The sequence below is a fragment of the Harmonia axyridis genome, chromosome 1 (assembly GCF_914767665.1).
Source record: "Harmonia axyridis chromosome 1, icHarAxyr1.1, whole genome shotgun sequence".
NCBI lineage: Eukaryota > Metazoa > Arthropoda > Insecta > Coleoptera > Coccinellidae > Harmonia > Harmonia axyridis.
Genome location: NC_059501.1, coordinates 57364113 through 57390435, shown reverse-complemented (window position 1 = coordinate 57390435; position 26323 = coordinate 57364113). Strand labels below are relative to the sequence as shown.

At 33.5% G+C, this 26323-nt stretch overlaps 2 protein-coding genes and 1 non-coding gene across 5 annotated transcripts in view; 2 read left to right on the top strand and 1 right to left on the bottom strand.

The window, feature by feature from the left end:
- Positions 1-16096, top strand: part of LOC123676948 (uncharacterized protein DDB_G0283697) — a 54376-nt gene extending 38280 nt beyond the window's left edge. For all 3 annotated transcript variants that reach the window (XM_045613293.1, XM_045613309.1, XM_045613302.1), the window contains 4 exons: positions 3264-3391; positions 7864-8094; positions 13400-13533; positions 13611-16096. In XM_045613293.1, the coding sequence (XP_045469249.1) occupies positions 3264-3391; positions 7864-8094; positions 13400-13533; positions 13611-15909 (2792 nt within the window). In that variant the 3' untranslated portion in view covers positions 15910-16096. The remainder of the gene's footprint in view (positions 1-3263; positions 3392-7863; positions 8095-13399; positions 13534-13610) is intronic.
- Trnaa-cgc lies at positions 9987-10061 on the bottom strand. Its single transcript has one exon. It is a non-coding gene; the product is annotated as a tRNA-Ala (tRNA).
- A 3939-nt stretch (positions 16097-20035) lies between the features above and the next one.
- On the top strand, positions 20036-25710 carry LOC123688776 (G patch domain-containing protein 4). The gene is made up of 5 exons (XM_045627437.1): positions 20036-20195; positions 20263-20414; positions 20466-20719; positions 24464-24957; positions 25035-25710. Exons 1-5 carry the CDS (start codon positions 20150-20152, stop codon positions 25322-25324), a joined length of 1236 nt encoding a protein of 411 aa, XP_045483393.1. The 5' UTR covers positions 20036-20149; the 3' UTR covers positions 25325-25710.
- The last annotated feature ends 613 nt before the right edge of the window (positions 25711-26323 follow it).

Sequence of the window (26323 nt, the reverse complement as noted above, 5' to 3'; positions counted from 1 at the left end):
ATCGAAACGGTATTTCGTTAAATTGAGTTTCTCAAACCCAGACCTACAAGCACCCTCTGAATAGTATTCGAAGTTGCAGTAAGGTCTTCAAAATATCCAAATTCGGATATATGTATTGACTGTATGTATTTCATCGCAAAATTTTTGTACAGTCAAATATAAGGGAGATATATTCTTCCAAAGTTGATAAAATTTAAAAAATCGTATGAACGGTAAATGCCACCAGATTGAAATTTTATGCATAAAATGTATGTTGTTGAAATACATTTTTTTATTTCACTTTAACATTTCTGATATTGTCATAAAGGGTGTTTTTAGAGGATGAGTCATGATTTTTTGGGACAACTTCTATGGTTATCGATGAATGAATCTGCTGACATCATGTGACTACAAAAACTCAAATATAACGAAGACGGTTCGATTTTCTGCATTTGGATAAGAGTTCCTTTTTCATGTAATTTTCTTCGTTCCATAGAATGCTTCTATTTTTTCACCAAAACGAATACAGTAATGTATGGATAATCCGAACAGAAAGTTGGCAGGACCCGTTCGGTTTATCAAATCATTCGGATTATCACATTGAATGATATCTACAATCCGAACGACGCGTCGTTCGGATTATAGAATCATTTCTAGAGCGTGCAAACTCATTTCCATAAAAAAAGGTGTACTTTATATAAAAATATGTATTTCTGCCCATCAAAGACATTAATTGAATGATATGATCGCCTTATTAGTGGACAATTCCGTAACAGGTTAATCTTCTTTGTCAGAGCTTTCATTTTCCTCAGTGACATCAGCAATTATCTCATCATCTCCCTAAAACTCTGTGTCTCAATTTTTTTTCGTCATCACCTCGTATCCATTTTTGATTTTCTGTTTCATCTATTGGATCATAGATCGATTCACTTTGTTCACTAATTCCACTAAATCAAAACTTTGATCTGGTCTTTCTCCTAATACTCCCAAAGAAATTGTAATCGGATTGCAGAGTTCATCAGGATGATCGGATTACTTATACATATCATTAAACCAATTGGCTATTCGGGTTATAGGGTCCTTCGGATTATCCATACAATACCTACTGTACAACGAAAGATGTTGTCCCAAAAAAATTATGACTTACCCACTAAAAACACCCTTTATAATAAAATCAGAAATGTAGAAGTGTAATAAAAAAATGTATTTAAACAATCTGTTGGCATCCACCATTTAGAAGTTATGCGGAGAATTTTTTTAATTTTATCAACTTTGGAAGGAATTTGGCCAATAAGATTATCCATCAAATTATACTTATTTTCAATGTACTATCACCCCTAGAAAGCTCGGTACACATTTTTGACTCACCCAGTATATCAAGGTACGTTAAGTTGGAAAACTGCTGAAATCCACGAATGCTACTTGAAGATGTGCTTTAAAATATTATGGCAAACACGAAGTTTTTGTTTTTCGAAATACGTTCCTCCGACTACCTATAACTTCGATTTTATGATAAACAAAGATGCGGATCTCATCACTATGTTTTTCTTTCATCAAAAGTATTCTCTTTGATCTACCTTGTATAAAAGAAAATAATATTCCGAAAGGTCACAAGATGACCTTTGAAAACATGAACTCTTAACTGTAAGTCAAAAACCGCATGAAACTATAAGAATCTCGTTGAACCGACGGGGCAACAAACTCATTCAATTTAGGTATGCCTACATCAACAAGGTACAGCAGAAAGCTATATGTATAAGGTGAATGCGCTTGCCAAAAAAAGTCAACCGTTAAATAAAAGACGAAAACAAATTTGTTTATTGAAATATCAGCCAAAAGCTTGTTAAATGCTCATTTCATTTTGGAAAGAAATGACGTAACTTGATGGTATCGAAATTACACAGCTGGTCTACTACTGCTAAATGAACCTACTACCATAGTACCTATAAGGTATGCTATGCTACTACCTGCAAACAAAATTTAACTTGTTAGATTTGCATTTATTCAGTAAAAACAAATCGATTTATTCTTTCGATACAAAAACTGTTTTCGAAAGTAAATATTCATTTATGAGTCGTTCCCCAAGAATATCAATCTATCATTTCGTGAAGATATTTGTGATTTTCGAATGTGGAGCTGGGAATGGCCTCACTATCAAATGATGACGTTTGACTCACTGAAGATATAATTCTGAGTAATCACAATTTCAATTCTGTCCATCTGTCCTTTGAAATACTCGAATGTAACAGTTGAGTTCATTATGGAGCAAAATCCGACTAGATGTTTATCAAAAATGAACGATTGATAACTTCAAGACCTCCAATTCAATCGAAATGAAAGGATCCATCTAGATGTCAAATAATAATTTCAAGCTTCATGCTTAATTTCTTATTGAAAGCGTCACCAGAACTTCACAAATTTCGAGAAGAATATTGAAAAGAAATTACGCAATATTTCCATGACCACAAAACCACCATGAATGAGATTCTAAGTGTAAATATTGAATACAATTTCAAGCTTCGTATAAAATTTTCTGAATGATCGGAATCATAGAAATTAAAGAAGAATATTGGGAAAGAAATAGATCTCTAGTGTTTCCGTGACAAAAGATTCTATCAAGTGGAGATTTTGCATACTATAAAAATTTTTTTTTGCTCCTATGAAATTTATATTCTCGAATTTTGATGTTTTGGGGTGACATCCAATGACCTTCACTCAGCACTTTTATTGTCTGTCCTCCAAAAACCATGGTTGACACCTACCACCTCAGTATCCTGAATTATCTTTATCCTACTGATGACTAATGTTTTGATGAACCAATAGAATTCGTAAATTTCCCATAGTTACGGCGTATTGGGAAGTGAATATACCCTCGACGACGTGGTATAATCGTTTTGGTGTTTCGCCTTCTGCCATATTGGGATCATTGATCATTTCCATAGTAACATTCATGGACGTCAGTCGAAAAAATAAAATTCAAGCTCAGTGAAATCTCATTGAATTATCAAAATTCGGTGCTTTGGTTATAGTTCTAGAAATTATTTGTTATATAATCGTAACGATTATCAACTCGAGCATAGACTATTATATATTTCGATTATACGAACCTCTTCATTCGTCGTAGTTCGCGAAACACACTCGAGCTGCGCTCTCATGATATTTCGCGAACTACGTCTCGTGAATCGGTGTATAATCGAATATTGTCTATGCTCTTGTGGTATTATAACTGAAAATAATGAGTATTTATTTATACCATATAACACAAAATCTCAATTTTTTTTCAGGTGTCCTTTGGCTTAGTTTTCAAGATGTCTATGGAATAAGAGCAACATCGCTTATATTTGGTAAATCCACAACAACTACTACAACTCCAGGACCAGTACCAAATGTAACCGATGGTATCGATACTGAGGTAATATTCAATAACCAAATAAAAGTTATAATAAATATAAAATTGAATTTTCCTACAACTGCTATGAAAAGTAGAGTATTCTTCATAGCTTACTCAACTATGTATTGCTCATACTGTGGGAAATATTATTTCTCACAGCACTTTGCCCACACCTCGCTTGGTAAACCAATGAAATTGGGCTTTTGAGTCGTTTCTATGGAAACGGAATAAATTAGCACATTGTACTGTCAACAAAGGCCATTTTGATTTCAATCAAGTCCATTACTTGAATTATTGAAATTTGTGCAGTTATAGGAAAAGTATAGTGTGCAACATGTGGAGAATAGTTATTTATAATACAAGTGCAGAAGGCATTGATATTCTTCCACAAGTTCAAAATTCAAAAACGAGCCACGAAGTGACGAGTTTTTGAATGAACGAGTGGTAGAATGAGCCTTCCGTACGAGTATTATACATTATTTTCTATAATTCATTGCATTTTTATTGCAAGTAATGAAATATTTCCATAAATATCATTTAGTGATAGTAGGTTTGGAACACTCGACTACTACCAAACCTCAAAGCTTTATTATAACGTACATAATGCATTATCTTCCTTGTGAAGTCAATTCCGCATCAAGTGACATTACTACTCAAGCAATTATTGAAAAGTGATTATCTTACCTTCACTTTCTACCTCGACGTCTTTCAGAAGTCGACCGTGAAATTATACTATAAAAATTGCTTGTATAATATTAATCGAACCATTCCAACATTTTTAATGTTTCCGCCCACTGCACTAATCATTACATTATCATCTTTGAAATTGATCATAAAACTGCATTATAGAAATTCAGTTTATCAATATTTGAAACGTCATATAAGACGAGTTTTTAGAGTTCCAGTGGCGTACCCAAGGTGGGAGGATAAGGGAGTTAAATCCCCCCAGGAGGAATATCCATTTTAAGTCCATTAATTCAATTGTGCAAAAATTGCATCAACTCGGCGAAATCATTATTTACATACGGGCTATAAATGTCAAATGGATGATAAACAATCTCGTAAATATTAATGAGATCCTGAGGTAAAAGCTCTGAACTGCTTTAATTGGAAGGGCGCATTTTTTCAAATTTTTTAGGATCCTAAAGCAAATAATTAATCATATAATATCTTGTTTGTCGCAACGAATCTCTTCGGATAACATTTTCACTCACAAAGATAGGTCAGTAGGTTCAGTATATTCTGTTGATAAGTTTGAAGTGGATGGCGTAAAATTTTTCTAATATATTCCATGTTAAAATCTTAATGTGTATTGCATAATCTAAAAACTAATCAAAATCTAATTATGAGTAAACAAACTTCTTTGGAAAACTCCCTCAAAAAAAAGGAAAATTATGCAGGCGAATCTTCAAGCTTTTCGCATTTGAACACGACAGCTGGCACTTCAACAGATGAAAATCAATCTCAAGTAGTATCTGTAAATTCAAAGGAAATTAGAAACAACATTTATAACTCTTCGTATATATCATATTGTTACGGAAATTGTGTAATGTTGCCAATTTTTATAATTAAAAAGCAACATATTTGATATTTTCAATAATTGACCTTATGTTACCTACAACAAGAGTAACATTTTGCTTCACAGTCTGCGATGGTGGAGAAAGCTTTGTTTTCAAGAGCTAATTATGAGAACATATCGATAACGATCGCAGATGCGTAAAAGGAGCCAAAAAAAAATGATTGAAAAAAAAATATGAACAAAATTCATTTCATATATCAGAATAAAACGGCGGCGTACTACAAAATGTTTATGGTACGAAAATAGTCTTGACCCCCGAATAAATATCTCCCTGTAGCTTGTTACAATCACTACTGAATGATGGAAATCCTGAGACGCAACCTATATTTCAAATTTGATTATAATATTTCAAAAACTAAAAGTGCTATGATGAAAAAACTAAAAAAATATTGAAACTTGAATACTCTGTAATTCGATAACTAAGCGTTTACGGATACATGCTTACGGCAAAAAGTCTTATTTCGGCCTGAAAAATACGCTGAAATTTCAATACTGGATTTTGAAACACCATGTATATTCCTTTTGCAGCATTTCTGACTTTTATAATTCAACATAATGTGGAAGCACCATCCATCGCACAAGCACACCTTCTATAAAAAGGAATTAATGAAACGCATTTAATTCTGTACAATGCCCAATGTCTTGAAACAGAAAGGAACCATTCCTTGAATAATAATAATCAATTGAATAACCATAAATTCCTAATACACAACCTGGGTGTACGTAAAACGTCGATACGAATTACAAAAGCATTTCTACACGCTCTAAATATTTCGCACTTTCTACTAGCGTTAGTTCTGCCGATCTTGAAGAATTACTGAATCAACAAGTGGACATGGCTAATTGATTCATTTTCTTTATGTAAAAATTTATTTTTTATTGAATGAGTTAACTTCTCTGTGTTGTGTGCTTCATTGTTGAGGCTTATAACGTCAGATGAGATACATATAATTACTGATTACAGATGTAATGATGAATTAAATCACATCCCTAAGTAATGGATTTTAAAAAATTATTTGTAATACAAAAGTCAAATATTCCGGAAAATGTACCCACTGAACTGAATGTTATGATTGAAAAAATTTCATTCATCTTCTTCGTAAATGGCATTGTTCAGGAAATATCTGAGTTCCACAGTTGTGAAACCGACGCAGTGCTCACCTAAAGAGTTAAAATTCCCACTTAGAACAAAAGCTGAATACCTATATCGAATTCCATCGATATCAAAGAAATGGAACGCAAAATTTTGAGATCCATGAAATTTCACTTTTGCGCATAACCAAGTCATACCGTTTATCCGAATGGGCATAAATTCAAGTTTTTAACCACTCATACCTCAATCTGAATACATTCCTATTACCTACTAAATTCCATAAAAATCGGTCAAGTAGTAAGCGAGATACAATGAATTTCACGCATGCACTTCTCTATATTTGAAGTTGTTCTGACGTACACATGCAGACCGACAGACAGGCAAGCACAAAAACAAAGTTTATCAGAATAGCCTGCAGTGAGTTTGGCAAGAGTAAATCTCGAAATGGAAAGCAATTTTTTTCATCCGAAAACCAAACACAAAACTCTTTCTACCTTTGTTGAATTATTGTCAATATTAGGGATGCATCGAATTTTTACTGTAAAATACATCTACTAGGGAATTTTTGGCATCAATTGAGGGAATTTTCATTTCGAAAAGTTGGGAACACTGATCCAGTTGTCGGAGGCTTGTTGACATTAACCTGTAACTTTTCAACTCAAAATTTCCAGTGGTGTCAAACGATAAGATCCTGATGGCCGATTCAGTTCACCAAAATGATTTTATGTGCGATATGTGCTTACATTTGTTCCTATAAAATGCAATTAGTGACATTGTTTTATTGAAAAATACTTCATTTTGGCTAACACCCTAGCTAACACCCAATTATATCTCTTACACATTATGTTATTTCATTCATAATCTTACATATATTTTTCTTTTATAATTAAAATGATAATATTGATTATATACGTGCACGAATTAGCAGCTTTTTTTATCATTTCTATAACAAAAATATCCCAACGAGTAACTGAAATAGATGAAAATAGAACTCAATTAGGGATGTTCATCAACATAACTCGTTTTTGGATAAATGTCAACCAACAAGCGAACTGGCAGCATCGATTTGAGAAGATACATATCACGAAATTATCGATAAGTTGTGAAAGTGAAAAGAAATATTATCGGTTTCTGTGGATTTCACATTGGAGGTATCGTTGGATCATATGGATTATAATTGCATACAGAAATGGAACTGCTATAGTGCAATTAAACAGCGTGAATATATTCAATTTCGACAAAGTCACTTGTTAATTGACTAGTCATAATGTTACTTTGATAACCAAGTATCAAGGCTTTTTGAGTCATTTGACGAAGGCTTAGCTCAAACATACCATTTTACCAACTACAAAATAGTGGTAAGAAAATAATATTAAAACCAATATATTACTTACACGTCACATAGGTACACGCTGACCAATACATTCATACAAATTATTTTGGACTATACCTACGTCAAAAATCAAAACGATTGTTTATCAGTTTGCAAATGTAGAAATGACTGGTGTTAGGTTTAATAGGTACTTTGAATGAATACGTAATAATAGTACTGCTAATGAAAGCATAAGAGATGATCTTCTTATTCGCCAAGTCCTATTTAACTTTACCTAATATTAACTCAGGCATGACAAATCTGAGGTGGCGGATAAGGATAGGGATACAATAACCATTTATCTTTACTTATACAATCTTTAATGTTCTTGAAGTTATTATAATGCATTACTGAACATCTGCATACATCTTTAGTATTAAGATCTATAACCTATAGTTGACAGTAATAGTCTTTTGCCTTCCAAATAAGTAAGGACTACATTGTTTCAGGTAGTCACGGAATCCAGCACTGATTCGAACGGTAAAAATGTCACGAAACCTGCATTAACTGGAAATCCACAGCTTGATTATATCCACGACCCCAACCTTCCTAAAGAGCTGAATGGCTACAATCTCTCAGAATACCCCTTCTATGAAAGGGTACCCGATCCCGAAGAAATTGACTTCAAGTGCGATGGACTCCATGATGGATTTTATGCTAGTATACCCTTCAAATGCCAGGTGAGAACCAAAAATGTGTAATGATTCAAAGGTTTTTTACAAGACTTCTTCATATTGGGTAACCTAAGTAACTTCGATTTATCAAAAAACGCTTTGTCTGATGGGTTAGTGCTCTCTTTGTTTCAGCAGTTACTTATTTATTGTCATTTGTTCGTTTACCAATATCATGCGGCATCGTTCAGTTCTAAATTGATGTCTTCCTAACGTACAATAATAATGATTAGCCCGATAATATCCAAGTTACTTCTACTATTGTGCGAAAATATCAATACTTCCAGAATATATAAAAAGGGGAATGTTAGATTTTTCCTATCTCTGAACAGTGGCTTACAATCATCGTGATAACCTGAAGCAGAAACTATCCTGAGGGCTCTCCTCAGTCCTCTGCAACGAGAAAATTTTGTGACGAGAAGAGCAGTTACCCCACACCAATATACCATATTTTAGATATGATTCAATAAGTGCAAAATAGGTGACATTCCACTCAACAGAAAAACACCCTTACACAGCTTCTCAGCTAGCTGATCAACGTGGACATCCTAGCGTAACGACGAGTCAAGTACGATCCCCAAAAATCTTATATCCCCCAAGAGATTCTCAACACTTTCCGTAGCGTGAAAAGCCTTTCAACGGAAGACTCCCAGATGCCAAGGAGACAGTTGTATAGATTGCAAATAGTATTACCTTAAAGGCATTGAAATAAGATGGAAGATCATTGATGAACAATAAAAAGAGGAGAGGTCCCAGAACTGACCCTTGAAGGACGCTGAGTTCCACCCTCTTCCGATTTGACCATTTCTCATTTACAGAAGCAGCCTGTTATCTATCAAACACATAAGCACTTACCAAATCAAAACTGTCACCCGAGCATCTATACCTAAGCCCCAAGCTTCCCCAAAATAATCAAGCCACACAGTCGAAAGACCTTGACAGATCAAGAAAGAAAACTGGTAAAGATTCTTCAAAAAAATTGATAACCTAATTTGTGGTTTTGGAATATATACTAGACGATAGCATATTGTCATGGTTATATTAATTGGGTACATTTCCCCCAGAAAACTGAAACCTTTTTCAATATTTTAAAAATATCTGAACAGCCAGGTTTGTATTTGTTGTCTTATCGAATAACACTCAAGCTCCATTTTTGCCGATGTAAACCTAATACATATTTTAAATTCTTATTTTATAACCAGACTATCCAACTTAAAAAACTACCATAAAAACGGTTTCGTCCTACAGAACAGTTTTTACACGTTACAAAATTATCATGGAAGTGTCAAGTTCACTTCGACAAAAAAAAAATTCTCTTGTAAGTAATCAGATCTGACTGAGTTGAAATTGTTCATGTAGATGTAAAAAGACAATTTCAAGCATGATGCCAATTGTCATTTTGATCACTTCACCAGATCTATCGAAAATTCAAGTATTATATAAAAACTATACTATCAAAAACTAGAATATCAAAAAGGCAGAAGGCTACTTCTTCAAACCTGTTAACTTAGTTATCAAAACTCAAAGGGATAAAAGGAAAGCCTAAATTTCCTTTGGGGCAATTTGTTGAGGTTTGATATGTTGCTTTCATGCTCAAGCTATACTCCACAAATTTACTTAAACAAAAGTAACAATTATTTTGGGAGACGGGCAAGTGTGTTGATTTGTAACCTTCTTGATAAATGCTACACAGCATTCCTTTGAAATGTCAAGTAAGCGGTCTCATAATTTATAGAAACTACTATACCCACTTTATTTGCATATAAAAGGTGAAATACAATGTGGTAAAAATACGTAATATGTTAAATAATGGTTTCACGTCTGTATATTCATAACATATTAAATTTATTTCACGGCATTCAGACAATTTTTCAATGCTGGAAAAATCGGGAAAAAGTACCTTCCCCGAGCGGGAGTCCGAACCCGCAACCTCCGAATTGCGAGTTCGAAGCTCTAGTCAACTGAGCTATCGAGGAAACTGAAGATTCTCCGCACAGAAAAACCACTAATCCCAGAATTGAGTGTTGGTACGCCTTACGAACTATATATAGATATATATATATATATATATATATATATATATATATAATTCGCAAGGGTTGAGAAAAGTTGAAATTGATGGAAAGAACATAATAACAACGTCAGTAATCATTACGATTCTTTTAACCTTTCCTCTCGCAACGTCGACATTTCGTGACTTAATTCAGATTTCTGAATCTTCCGACCAAACGACCTACCGAGCCCGGTATAAATAGGTAAATAGTTTAACGTTTGTGTATCAACATTAAATTAATTTCACAGCATTCAGACAATGCGGAGGATCTTCAGCTTCCTCGATAGCTCAGTTGGCTAGTGCATCGAACTAGTAATTCGGAGGTCGCGGGTTCGAGTCCAGCTCGGGGAGGTACTTTTTCCAGAATTGAAAAATTGCGCGTGATTGACTGTTACAGTATCAGAACCATAAAAACCATTCACATTTTCAGCAGCCTGGCTTGATTTCCACATTCATCGAAGAAAAACTGCAAAATGTAGTATATTTTCTCTTTGCTAGTGTCCATCTTTGACGCGCACTCAAAATAATCTGAATCAACCAATCACAAAACTATCACAAACGTTTTTCGTAGAACGAAACAACATCTTTCTAGCTCTAGTAGGTATTGGTACCCAATTAGACTTATACAACGCGAGATACAGATAACTAAAGCCATCTATTGGAAAATAATGGATTTCTTTTCACTAAACCTAATATAGCTGAGTATACAGTTCTTTGGTCTCAAACGAGGCATGAATTACGAATTCTCAAAAGGTCTTTACTAAGTGCTTTCCCCTTTTTTTCTTCATTATAAAATTTTAACATAACATTCGTTGAATTATGACAGTGGTTATTAAACTCAACATATTTATGAAGGTTATTGAATTCTCTTTCGAATTCTTAGATGCTGCAATCGTGGAATCCTTTACGCTACTCATAAGAGCTAAGGCAAAATTAAGTACCTAAACACTCGAATAAAAAATGTCATTCGATTAATTCCTGCATTTGTTGCAGGTAGAAAAAACGGGTATATCAGGTCGCAATACTCGGAGTTATACCAGTTAAGAATTTTTCAAACCAGGCTGACGCCACTTTATCAGAAAGAACGACCTTGCTGGAAACGTTGTTCTGGTTTGTGATTATTATTTAAGCACTTTCACTTTCCCGCGATTAAACAATATTCGAGTTCAGTACTTGTAGAATCCAACTGATAATCAAAATATAGTAGCAGAAGTGCAGAAGAGATTATTCCAGATTTTCAATCTGATATTTTCATTTCCATTCACAACAGTACTCGCTTAGGACTATTTGAAAGAAAAAAAAATAACAGGGAAGCATTGAAATCCGAAAGTTATGTAAAAGATCTTATCGTTTGAGACCATTCTCGGCTGAAAGTCCGTGTAAAAAAGTGAGAAAAGTACTATCGATCGTAACTTTAAGAGCTTTTGAGAACTCGTCATCCATACGCCTTTTGCTCTCTAGGAGATCATATAACTGAATATTTGTCTTTATGTAGTATACATATATGAGATGTTAATTATCAAGTCATTTTGGTCGGATATCTAAATGATCTAATTCAATTTTTCAGAATTAAATTTGAACATAGTCGGATCTATTGTTGTCGAATTGGGTATTTTTAAGTTAAGTTCGTTAAAAGGGAACACCACCACGTGACTTTCTCGTGATCTGTAAATTTTTTCCCAGTAGAGGAGGAATAAAAATAATGTGTGATGTTGCCAAAACGATTGAATGATCAGTAGAAGTTAGGAATAGGTACTTCAATAATTTCAACTTTCATCGAAAGTCTTTTTATAAATATTCAAAAAAATTTTTCCTGTTTTGTGATGATTTAAGATTTTTCTCACAAATATTTTTACAATATTCCAGTGCCTTATAAGATAATAATGATAATAATATTATTATTAATAGTAATATCATCAATTCTTATGTGAGAAACGAAAATATTGACATACTACAATGTAGATTAACCCATAAAAATCGGTGATTTTTGAGAAGAAATATCTCTCATTTCGTTTTGAACTGAGCAGTCCCGTGGAGATGTTCACGCTTTCGTACTACAAAAACTTTTCCGAAAATCTTGTGATTAGTCGATTCAGTTTGAGCGTGCATCAAAGATGAACACTAGCAAAGAGAAAATACGCTTTATTTTACAGTTTTTCTTCGATAAAGGCGAAATGCAAGCCAGGCTGCCGAAAATGTGAATAGTATTTATGGTTTTGATAATGATAACAGCCAATCACGCGTAATTTTGGTTTTGTCTATCCCTTTTCGAAGTTGAAGATGCACCACGCACTGGCCAATTGTCGAAAATGTCGATAAAATCATGGACATTGTCGAGTCTGATCGCCATGAAAGTACTATTTCGATTGTCTAAGAGCTAAGATTGCACTAAAACCGTTTGGAACCATTTACATGAGGCTGGTCTCAAGAAGAAGTTTTAGAAGCTCAATGTATGGATACCACACGAGTTAACGAAAAAAAACTCATGGACCGAATTTCCATCTGCGAACGGCTACTGAATCGCTACAAAATCGACCTATTTTTGTAGTGGTTAGTGACTGGTGATTGTATCGCTTATGACAACGTCAAGCGAAAACGGTCGTGGTGAGCCGGCGGAAACGGTGGCCAAGCTAGGATTGACGACAAGGAAGGTTTTGATGTGTGTTTGATGGGATTGGCAGGGAATTATCTACCATGAGCTGCTCCCCTACGGCACAACTGTTAACTCGGAACTGTACTGTCAACAATTGGACCGTCGGAAGTAAGCAAGCGGCCAGCTTTGACCAATAGCAGAGGAATTGTATTCCATCAGGACAACGCCAGCCACACACATCGATTGTGGCTGGCCAGAAGCTTCGGGAGGTTCTTATGCATCCAGCATGCATGCACCTAGTGCGAACCTGGCACCAAGTGATTACTATCTGTTTCTGCCAATGACGAACAAGTTTAGTGGTGAAAATTTCACTCTAACAAAGCCTTGTTAAAATTGACTCTCAATTTTTTGCCGACTAGGACTTCTGTGAGAGAGGCATAATGATATTACCTTCAATATGGCAACAAGCTACCAAACAAAACGGCGCATATTTGGTCAAAATCGGATCGTTCTTGTTATGGGAATTAAATCTATACTTTTCATACAAAAAGAATGGATATTTTCAAAATACACCTCATGTTATTATTCTACACATAAAAATACTTTTTTCTTATCAATTACGCCTTTCATTCGCATTTCAGTTTATTAAATTGAAATTCTTTTTTCAGGTTTACCATCACTGTCTCTTTGGAACTAGATATGACTTCCTCTGTGCAAACTATACGGCTTTCGATCAGAAAACTTTCATCTGCCAATTTGTCTCCGATGTAGATTGCGTAGGCTCTAAAAAATTTTGGCACAGGTAAATAAAAAATACTCTTCCATTAGAAAGAAAAATGTTATTAAAATTAATTGTATTAATTGCATTTGTTCTCACAGAAACGATGCCCTCTACCAAGCAGCAAGTACAACTACGTTGAAACCCTTGACCATATACACAACTGCCCCCCCAGCAATTCCTGCTCCGCAGCAAGGAAAGGGTATTCCAAGATCTGGAGGAAAAAGGCGTAGACCACTTCTGCGAAGGCCTCAATACGATTATTATGATGATTATTCCGATTATGAAGAAGACTATTACGAAGAAAGACCAAGATCGAATAGAAGACGACGACCTCGTCCAAGGCCTAGGCCAATATATGAAGACGAATACGATGAAGAATATGAGGACGAAGAGTATGAGAGAAGAAATCGAAGACCTTATAATAGACGAGGATCATCTGGTAGGAGAAATAAGAACCGAAATAAAAATAGAGATGCTGATGATGATTATATAGAGAAACCAAAAGACAGAAAAAAAAGTGATGATGAAGACGATGACTACAGACAAAATGAAAGAAGAAAGCCTAGTAGAGATATTGATAATGAAGATGATAGACCGAATGGAAAGAAGAAACCCCAACGTTATGATAATGAGGACGGTAGATCCAGAAGGCCAATAAAAGAAGATGACATTGAGGATGACAGAAAAATCGAAAAACGAAAGCCAATTCGTCAAGACAATTTTGAAGAGGATTACGATTCCAGACGTCCAGTGAAAAAACCGAAAAGACCTCCACCAGAAGATGACTATGAAGATATTCCAAGGAACAGAGACAACAGACCTAGGAAAGGAAGTGCAGATGAAAGTGAAACATATTCGAAAGGTAGTAAACCTTTGATCGTTCCTACTACTGGTACAATTTATGACAAACCAAGAGTAGCTCCTAGAATTAAACCTCCTGTACCGAAGAATGAAGCGAATAAATACGCTTACAAACCTATCAAAGCAACAACTCCAACAACAATAGAGGATGAGGAGTATTACGACGATTATGAAGAAGAGCTAGCCACAAAACCTTCAAGAGGAAAAAAACCTCAATCAGATCCAATAACACCAAAATCGAGTGAAATAAAAGAGAGAAAACAGAGTTTTTCTCCTTCCAGGAATAGAATGAAAGTAAGCGTTGATGAAGAATCATCAGCAAATAGAATAAAAGTCAAACTTATAGATGAAGAAGCATCTAGTACAAGAAATAAAGCAACTTCAAATGAAGAAGACGATGTCGTTACACTCTCTCCTAAAAAAGGGAACAGAGGAAAAGATAGATATCGTAATAGGTCAAATACTAAATCTTCAGAATCTATTTCTGAAGACAAGAAAGTCGATGAAGAAGATACAAAGAAAATTGAACAGAATAAAAGTTCTGTGAACAGTAAAAAGTATCCAGACCCTGAATATTATGATAGTGAATATGAATCAGAGAAAACTAAGGAAGAACTTCCAAATAACAATGAAACTCCTAGAAAAAGATTCAGACCTTCAGAATCCAGTATATCGAGTACAACTCCTAAATTACTCTTTAGGAAACCAACAGCACCATCAACAGAACTTCGTAAAGAGAGACCTGATCAAATTGTGAGAATTGTAAAAAGACCTTTTTTACCAAGTAGAGGGGGTAATCCTTATGTAGCAAGAGGCTTGCAGCCCGTTGGTTTCAAGGCTGCTAAGCAAGAAATTGAAGAGGAAACACAAAAAAAAGATAATGACAACGAAAACTCAAAATTATTATACGCAGATGAACAACTACAACAAATTAATACAAAACCAAGATATAACCCAGGAAGTGAACCATCAGGGTTTGAAATCAGTGAAAATTCAAAGTCAAATATTGATAATGTAAGAGGAAAACCACTAAGGAATTCGGTCAAGACTAAATTCAGCGAACCGATATCTGAAGATGATGATGATTTCAAACCGATGAAAAGGCCAACAAGGCCTTCTTACGATGGTGGTAATTATGGGGGCCCTAGAACTACTCAAAAACCAAAAGTTCCTGATAGAAATCCTTTGGATATCAATGAACAAGAGTATGATGTCACACTAAACGACGCTCTTAATCCAACATTACCGAATTTGCCCTTGAAAACCAATTTTCCAACAGGATTCAGTCCAGCAAATGATTATACATTCAGTGCATTCCAACGTCCTAGATATGTTATAGAACCCATATTGAGCTCAGCTAACGCTGAATATGTTTACCAACCTAAGCAAATTGCTGTTGAACAACAATACGAGACAGTTCCTCAATCATATAGTTCTAGAGGAGAATTTTTACCAAATCCAAATTATTATCCCAGAATTGTGGGAGCCAATGGAAAGCGAGGAGTCGCCCAAACTCAGTCGCAACCTTATTACTGAAGCCATATCAGATCACATTTAAGGTTGAAAAGTCAAAATCGAAATTGTATGGTTGTGCTGAAATGATATTAAACTAAGTAAATTAATTAATGGAGTTAAGTATTTGTACACATTAAAAATACTCGTGTAAGATCTATGATAAGATATGTAAAAATTAAATTATAGAAAATAAAACCCCAAAATGAAATACTATTTTTTTATAAAAGCTTTATAATTATTTCATAACTTGAAACTTGAAAGACCATCAATAATAGATACAGGGTGGCCATTTGAAAACGAAACAGACGAGATTACAGACGAAATAAAGTTTTTCGATAGAAATGCTCGGACAGGTCGATTTCTGTTTCGAGGGAGACAACTTAAGATGTAGGTTACGGACGCATAGCGCTTCAACCCTTGCTACTACAGCCCTCACCCCCAAATTTTGAATAGGGAAGATGGGGTGAGTGATACCTCATTTGAAAGGTATTTTTATACTGATTTCAGCACAGTAATTGTTTTTTCATTTTATGCATTAGTTTTCGAAATTTTCTTAACTAAGTATTTGAAAATGAAGTAGTGTTTTCATGGCACTTGTAGTGTTTTGTGAAAAATCGACATTTTGAGCTTCAAAACAACCATGACTGTGGCTTCCTTCCTAACTAACTAACGCATGAATATTTCGAGAACTAATGCATAAAATGAAAAAACAATTACTGTGCTGAAATCAGTATAAAAATACCTTTAAATTGAGGTATCACTCACCCCATCTTCCCTATTCAAAAATTGGGGGTGGGGGTTGTAGCAGCAGGGTTGAAGCGCTATGCGTCCGTAACCTACATCTTAAGTTGTCCCCCTCGAAACAGAAATCGACCTGTCCGAGCATTTCTATCGAAAAACTTTATTTCGTCTGTAATCTCGTCTGTTTCGTTTTCAAATGGCCACCCTGTATATTAAGCACCAAAAACAATTAGCATATATCTCCGATCCAAAACAATAATTGTCGGTGAAATATGCTTACTGCTTTCGGTGTTTAATGGAGAGTTTATGCACCAGTCCTAAGAACTAAGACTAAACCTAAGAACTAAGAATTGAACGCTAACAAATCAATGAGGGCGTTTATGCACGTTTCCTAAGAACTAAGAAGTAACACAAGCAGGCCAATTTTTAACTAAATGGTGGGTTTATGCACCATTCCTAAGAACTAAGAACTAAACGTTTATGCACTCTTGTCAGTTCTTAGTTAAGGCATGCGCACGTGCTCGAACTACTTTCTATTTGTTCTATACTTTGATGTTTGAGATTGATATCGATTGTGAAAAAATTTAATTTAATTTTTTCAGATACACCTAATACTTTTCATCGATAAACACGAATAACAGAACATAAAACATTTCACTTAATTTGTATAGTTTATGTTTGTAACTGCAAATCATTTGAAATAAAGAAATATTATTATTATTATTATTAAAATGATAGAAACTGGTACTCGTTAATATTGAAATTCTATGCGGCGCACGCGCACTTCTTTATTTTACCTGAGCCCTTAGTTCTTAGTTAAAAGTTGGCCTGCGAGTGTTAATTCTTAGGAAACGTGCATAAAAGCCTTCATTGATTTGTAATGGTGGATTTATGCCCCAGTCCTAAGAACTAAGACTAAACCTAAGAACTTAGACCTAAGAATTGAACGCTAACAAATGAATGAGGGCGTTTATGCACGTTTCCTAAGAACTAACACTAGCAGACCAACTGTTAACTAAGAACTAAGGGCTCAGGTAAAATATAGAAGTTTACGTGCGCCGCATAGAATTTCAATATTAACGAGTACCAGTTTCTATCATTTTATGTTCTTTATTCCTGTTTATCGATGAAAAGTATTAGGTGTATCTGAAAAAAATTAATAACTATCAATGTCAAACATCAAAGTATAGAACAAATAAAAAGTAGTTTGAGCACGTGCGCATTCCTTAACTAAGAACTAATAAGAGTGTGCATAAACGCCACTTGATTCTTAGGTTTAGTTCTTAGTTCGTAGTTCTAATGGTGGATTTATGCACCGTACCTAAGAACTATGAACTAAGTACTTAACCTAAGAATTCAGTGGCGTTTATGCACTCTCTTGTTAGTTCTAAGTTAAGGTATGCGCACGTGCTCGAACTACTTTCTATTTGTTCTATACTTTGATGTTTGACATTGATATTGATTGTTATTGATTTTTATGTTATGAGATTATGAGATTACTATACTTTGATGTTTGACATTGATATTTATTGTAAAAAAATTAAATTTGATTTTTTCAAATACACCTAATACTTTTCATCGATAAACACGAATAAAGAACATAAAAGGATAGGACTGGTGCATAAATCCACCATTAGTTCTTAGGAATAGTGCATAAACCCACCATAATATAGGGCAGACGGTGACACCTTTCAACAATCACAAAAAAGGTATGAGGTAACCAACGTTAAGAAAATTACCGATTGTTACCTCATAACGCTTTTTGCATAAATTCATTGTTTTGAGCGCTCGTTCCCAGAACAGAGCGCTATATAATTTTCGCATTTTAAGCCAGGTGAGCTCTTAATCGATAATATTCAACTCACTCATGACGAATCCGGCCGTAAATGGAAACTTGAAACTTTCAGCATAAGTTCAGATTTGGTGTTCTGCTTCACCAGACTTCTGTTGGGTGGCGCTCTTCAGAAATTTTCGAATTCCTGCTATATGCCTGGCACAGTTTAATAATGAAATACTGATTTTAGACTTTACAAACTTTCACAATAAATTACAATTCAGTTCCTATCGAATTTTTAATGAAATGAATGGAATATAATGACACAGTATAGTTTTTTATTTTTCTTTTTCCTTTATATGTGCAAGGCTTAACCATCCACACAACGAACATTTCATTTTCTATAAGACTCTTTCAAATTTATTACCCATCACCAGACATATACAACATCCATGACCTAGCCGGGATTCGAACCTGGTACCCTCGGCACCACAGTCAACCTCCCAGTCGACCATACTACCGAGGTAGTCCAGTATAGAAGATTGTCACGAGCAAAAGCATAGAATATAAAATATTATTGTTCTCAGGCGCGGATCCAGGCCCCACTTTTGGGGGGGGGGGGGACTTTCAGATTCTCAAAATACTGAAAATGCTTCCGCCATTTTGGGACGTCATTTTTTTGCCGTTCATTAATATGGGTTTTCACAAAATGTATTGAAGGTAAAATTTAAAATTTTTTCTGATCTTGTAATTATTTGAGCCTCAGTATGTCAAATTCTAGGAGGGCCGGCAAAATTTAAGAGGTGCCCGGGCCATTTGGGGGGGGAACGTTCCCCCAGTTCCCCCCCCCTGGATCCGCGCCTGATTGTTCTATACTCAAAGATCACGAGATGTCAAATATAAACGATGTATGCGCCATCTGAAACAGACGCGATCTCTTGAAATGAAGTAGGTATAAATCTGAAAAATCTCCCACTCTGTCTGAAAGTTTTACAGGTATGAGTAGACACACCAGGTTTTTTATGCATCTTATTTCCACCCTATTACTCAAATCAGAAGCGACGTTTATGTAAAATTATTATTTCTGCTACTTTAGCGTCAATTAATACCAGTTCCACTTTGACGAGGAGTTTCTAGCAAATTATTAAGCTCTCCCTCAGGGGAATGCAGTGTTTTGTCCTGGGAACACTGATGAAATCATATATCAGTATGGCATTCATTCATTCTGCAATTAATACCTCCTATGTCCATAGCGGAGAATGGTGATTTTTCAGTAGAACAGTTCAGTTGGGTTTATGTCCCAAGTGACATATCGTAGTAGTCTGTAGATCTACGACGGGTGCGATAATTAATAAATAATAATAATTCGACTTTATTCAACAAATTTAGATACATTTGCCCTGAAAAGGCGAAGATTAGCTAAACCTACTCTTAAACTTTTGACCTTCTTTTAATTCTTTTTCTTATTCTGAATCAAAGCATTTCGAAATGATATCCTCAATTAGTGTAAACTTCATCATCATCGAATCTCTCACGCTTCGTGACAACAGCGACACCTAACATTCCGGTCTTCGGCCTGTTAAATAGTGTAGGTGTAGTCCATGGAAAGAAGAAGAAAATATAGAGTAGGTCAATTTGTTACATGAATGCTCTGAGAAATGTGGTTTGAGGTTAATTTTTTTAAAGAGGAAACCTAATTGTTTATAAAAAAGTTTAATAATAATAAGTTAATAATTGGTTGATATTATGGATTTTGCAAGAAAACAAATGGAAAAGTATGGATGGAAAGAAGGTTTGTGTAAAATTTATATTCATATTTAACAAATATCATATTGAAATACCTATTTCATATCTTCTAGGACAAGGTCTTGGCAAAAATGAAGATGGAATTACCAAACCAATAAAAGCTAGCCTCAAATTCGATAATACTGGTATTGGACATGATCCTGGAGCAGAATTCACAAACAATTGGTGGGAAACCGTATTCAACAAGGCTTCCAAAAATATTGATGTAAGTACTAAGATCTTTTATATGATCGAAATACATTAAAACAATTTACAGGTAAACATCGAAAACAATTGTGTCAACATTAAACGAAAATCTGAATCTATTGAAATAACCACAAGAAATTATTCTATAAAAAAAGATGATAAGGATAGCTTGTATGGATCGTTTTTGAGAACTTCAAAACTCACAAGTAAAGGTATTGAAGACTATGATAGGGCACCAATAGTAGAAGAGAAACCCAAAAAAAAGTTCGAATCTATGACTGATGAGGAGTTATTCGCAGCTTGTGGTGGGAGGACAGCACATAAGTAATTATTCTTGAATATATTTCATATTAACATATTGATAGAGAGCCTAAAACTATCAGTATTAGATAATTTTTAATTGAAAAAAGCAATATAGTGCAGATAGGTCCAGAGTATTTATTCTAAAAATTTTATTTATTCTTACATTTTAACATAACTAACAAAATTGATTGTTATTAGATTTGTTTTGTAATAACCCGACACTGAGAAACTTCTATGATGATATGAGTTTACTTCTTGAGAAACTAACCATTGTTATAAATTCCTATAACAACATCTACCTACATATAAATAAATTTCTAAAGAGAACTAATTTGAAGTGGTTGTCTTACTCGCACAATACAACGAAGTTCAATTTAATGAAATGGCAAGTTATTCAATGTGTGCTGTGATACAAAATAGTAAATTATTATTAAAGCATTACTATCTGGGCCATTTCCAGATAATAATAATGTTTATCGACCAAAATAAATATAATATAGAGGTTACAGAGATAATTCTAGTTGCATATTTATTTCTATATCTGTCGAGTTATTAGAAAAACTTATGTGGAAAGTAAAAAGGGTGTTCTTTGTGGAGAATTGAGTCAGATATTATATCACATGGATATTCTCTAAAAATGTGATTATATTGTGCTTTATTGTCTAAGTGCTTGTTGGATCTATTGTGTAGGTGACTTCATTACTTAATATGTATTATATCCTGAGATATGAATTTGAATTGCTCACCGTGCTTTTCAATAGCGCCCTTCCCACTACATATATAATATATGTATATTACATCTTGTTGTGGGAATCCTTCTGCTTAGATATAATAACTGTATATCCTGAAATGAAGTTATGTTATTGTTGAATTTTTTTGCTTGAATATTCTGTTTCTATTGACTCGAATCACCATAAAATTTTCTATTTCCTGATTTTTCAGCATATGCAATTCATGAAGCTAGAGGAATCATTGTGGTATAATTTCATGTGAGATGTTAAAAAATTATCGGTTTTGTTTAAATTTTATATTCCAAAATAACTGCTGAAACTTTAAGGGTGTACACTAAATTTCTCACTAGGTTTATAGACGTGAGGTCTCGGGACTTTTAGTAGGTTTTATTTTCAAGTTATAATACCTGAGACAGCGCGAACTAAATCTCGCCCTCAATTCTGTTGCATTTTTTGTATCATAATTTCTATAAATTAAGGCCTTTATTATTATTATTGTTCTTCAGTGCAGATTCATTTTGATTCTGTGCGGAAATCGCTCGATTGATTCTTCTAATTTTTGGAAGAAACCTTTATATGACAGTTAAAAATACTCAGTTTTTGTTTCATATCATTTTGAAAATTGAAAAGTTTTTTAAAAGTATCTCAATTATTTCAATGATGTATTCCAAATTTTTCCAGTATCATGGAATTACCAAATTTTCCAATACACAACCATGATCCAATTGTCATTTATAGCTTTTTCATTTGATAATATTTCCATCCAATCATATGAACGTCCTAAGTGAAATATATGAGAATGGGTAATTTTTTTTTTAAAAACTCTAAATGGCTTGTTTTTTATTTTTTCATCAGAATGTAAAAATTTTGGATTTCGTCATTATAATAAGTGAGATACCATTGAAAAACCTTTCAAATTTCAATGTGATATAAAACAAAAACTAAATTTTTATGTGGAAAAAATCAGTGAATTCTAAACGTTCATACAAAGGTTTCTTCCATAATCAAGCCACTTTGGAACAAATCAAAATGAATCTGCACTGAAGAACCTAGTGAGAAAGGTAGTGTACACCCTTGAAGAGGGGTGAATCATTTTTCTCTTCCCCATATGATTTCAAAAGTTTGTTATGAAATTAAAATACCTATTGACAATAAATGTCAACAGAACTTTCAAATTTGAATTTGATTTGTTTTTATCAAGAATAAGGTCAGTTATTTCATGATAACTCAATGAACAGTTATTATTTTTGTTGTTGAATTCATAAAGCACTTGTAGACACAGCAACAATTCATACATGTGAAAATGATGAAGGAATATTTCAGTTCCCAATCTCTTACTTACACCAATTTCAAAAATATAAAATTTATTTTACGTTACATTCAATAAAAGGGATACTCAAGCGTTTGGGCTGTTGTATTTTTGGTTGAGCTGTTTTACATGAAAGCATTTTAATTACTTGTATATTGAACATCTATGAAATTCAAAGATCTGTTAAAAGTCTAGTGCTCTGACTGCATGTGTGTGCCAGTGTTTTTGATATACCATACACTAGATGGGACTAACCACTTATTTGCAGGCCTGTTAAAGTATTCAGTTCTTAATTACTTTTAAATCCTATTCAAACCATGCGTCTGTAATTTAAATATGACCAAATATAATTAGAACTTTTAAGAGATATTCTTTAGTTAGTTTGAACCTGATCCAAAAACTTGTCAGAGTATTTGAATTTTCTGGCTCTGTTATGTGACAATTACTACATCTTCAAACAGTACAATATCTTAAATAATAGCAGAGAATTGAAACTTTTCTGTTTTTTTTAAACAGATAATTTTCACTTGTCTCCTATTAGTTAACATATTGTATTGTTTGATTATGTAGTAAATATATCAGAGCCAGAATATTCACATACTCCAGAGAGTATGTCAGAACAAGTTTCTATATCAGTTTAAAACTAACTAAAGAATATCTATAAAAAGTTCTAATTATAGAAGTGAAACTCTTCTGTTTAGCAACACTTTATTCAAAGTTACTAGCTGGTTTGTCGAGATAAGTACATAGTAATATATTTTTAAGTGAGGCAGATGAATAGTTAGCTAAATTAGTGTATTATTCCTATTTCAAGATGAATAGAATTTCATTCAAATTAATATACAGAACTTTACAAAAACAAATGTCATATTTTGAAACCTGCTTGTGTTTCAAGTACTCTATCTACCTTTTTTTGTGAAACTGAGAATTTTTTATTACTTTTGATATTGGTATATTTTCCTCCTTATGCTGATTTTGAGAGCTATAGATAGATAGAATAGATCTGTAATGGTAATACAAGTTTTTTGTCCATGGAAGTAACCAAGTCAATACAGTACTAAACCCTTGAACTCAATTCTGAGTTTCAGTGCTATAATGTATTTATTTCAGTAATAGCATGAAGTCACATCAAATATGATTTTGTCACCAACCAAATATTTCTTGTTACTGTTTGTACTTGACAACTTGAGGGTTTTTTGCTTGCCTATTGCCATCAATTCATGATGTTGCGATTTGTCATTCTGATTGTAATTCAAATTTGACGTTTTCCATTTCTCCAAAATTGGTTAGGTTGGGTTATTTATCTTCAATAATTATAAATAATAAATTTTTCCGAGCAGTCTTTTTCAGAATGATCAAAAATTCAAAAGCGTTAGAATATTTATACAATCAATTGTTTTATGGTAAAACTAGGAAAAAATCCAGTCTGGCAAGGATTGTATAAAACGTTTCAGAGCATCATGGCACTGCTTAAATAAATGGAGTATATTTTATGTCTGTATATGTATGAAATGTCTGCGAGGGGAGCTGACAGTGTCAATACATACAACTTTCAAATTATCTACTTCGCAGTGTGACTTTTTTATCTGATCGGTGATAACTATTAATATCCTTTCTAATAACAAAAATTTACGTATGAGAAGGAATAATATTATGATACCTTCCAGCCTGAATTATAATTCAATAGTTAATTTCTATTTTACAAATAGTTTATCAATTTTACAGAGGTGCAAGACACGGACTGAATCTTAGTGGAAAACTAGCAAGAATAGAAAGACAAGAAAAAATGTTACTGAAGAAAATGAAAGGGTGCTCTATTGATGATGATAGTAAAATTTTGAAAAAAATGAGAAAACTGAAATCAAATAAAGAGATAATAGAAAATGAGGACACAAATGATAGCATCGAACCCTACAGTGATTCATCTTCCAGTTCAGTCAAGAAAAAAAAGAAAAAAGGAAGAAAAAGTGTTTCTTTCAATGATACAGTCTTAGAATATCAGATACCAAGAGCTGAAGGTAGTTCTCCTAATGATGATGACAATCCTAATATCATTGGTGAAAGTGAAACATTGAATTCTGATGAAGGAATTGAAAAAGATATTGAGGATACCAAAAATCAAGATTATGGCCATAAAAGCTTCGAAGAACCACAATTTATAGTCAGTGATTTGTCAAGTGTGGAAAAGAAAAAATTGAAGAAGAAAAGGAAACTAGAAGGTGAAAAATTTTACTTCAATATTATTTTTATTAGTCATTCTGATTTATTATTCTTATTAATGATATATTTTTATTAGGAAAGCAACGGGCAACTATGAAATTCATTCAAGCTGTAAAAGATGAAATGATGGAAGAGGTTCCACCAACGCCTGAGTGCAAAAAAAGGAAACTAAATATAGCAGACGCCAAATTTTCAGATTGTAAAAGGACTCAATCAGAAGTGGAACCATCTGAATGTCTAAATATCAAACAGGAAAAGAAAAAGAAACATAAGAAGAGTAAAAAGTCAAAAAGTCCTGAAGAGCAAAAAATGAAGCATATATCCTTATCTCTACAGAATGTTTGTAAAATATCTGAAGAAAATTGATTCCTGGAGAGCTTTATATTTTTCAAATGCCTAAATGTACACTATACTGAACACTCCCATTTGTAGCAAATAAGGAACTTGCCTTAAAATTCACAAAAGATTTACATTTTGAGACAACAGTTGAAAAATCTGTTTGCAATAATATAGAGAGTAAGTTCTCCCAGATTTATACTCTTGAATAAAATTCTCTATTTTTTCTTTTAAGAATGGGTTATATGTCATAAGTTACATTGTTATTTGAGTTGTAATAGTTTGTTATATTTTTTGTAAATATTTAGTTTAGCAGTTTATTTGTCATTGTTTATAATATTTAAGAAATGAAATCAGGAAGAGTGAAATATTTCATAGCCTATCTCTTTGATACAAATAAATATTAAATAAATGAATATGACTATTTGCCATTGGTAACATTTCATGAGTTTATGGAATGACCATGTCAAAATGATTTGAGGCTATTAGTAGCCATTGTTTAATTTAATACTAGGAACAATGTGCATTCTTCAGAACCAAAATTTTAATTGACAAAGAATACCATAGTAAAAGTTTTAAAAAAATCAGGAAAGGATACACATATTAGAGCTTTTGAACTTTCCTAATTTTATCTCCATAAAATCATTGATTTCATATTTTTACGAAACGAGAAGATTATCGAGTTATTATCTATTCTGTGCTAAAATATTAATAGAAACATTATCAATTGGAAAATTGGTATTACAGAAATACAAATTTTGACATTGTTCAACCATGACGGAATTATTCCTTTTATTACGTAGGTTCTCTGGAAATAATAAGAATATGTACTATTTATTTTTACAGCTGTTCATTACTGCATCCAATTTAGAAGAATAATCCGAATTAGATAATAATTATTCAATTGAAAGTGAATTATAAAATGAATGTGTTGAGCATGGTCGGAATCAAAGCTGAGGTCGGCATGTACTGGGTGGGCATTCTAAATAACAGGCAAAAGACCTTGTTGAGAAACTGAAGTTGTAACGC

Bases quoted from the DNA above. Each gene is read 5' to 3' on its own strand.
- LOC123688776 (XM_045627437.1), top strand. From the start codon at position 20,150: ATGGATTTTGCAAGAAAACAAATGGAAAAGTATGGATGGAAAGAAG. The intron at 20,720-24,463 runs GTAATTATTCTT...TCAATTTTACAG, and splicing joins GGTGGGAGGACAGCACATAA to AGGTGCAAGACACGGACTGA. The intron at 24,958-25,034 runs GTGAAAAATTTT...TATTTTTATTAG, and splicing joins GAAGAAAAGGAAACTAGAAG to GAAAGCAACGGGCAACTATG.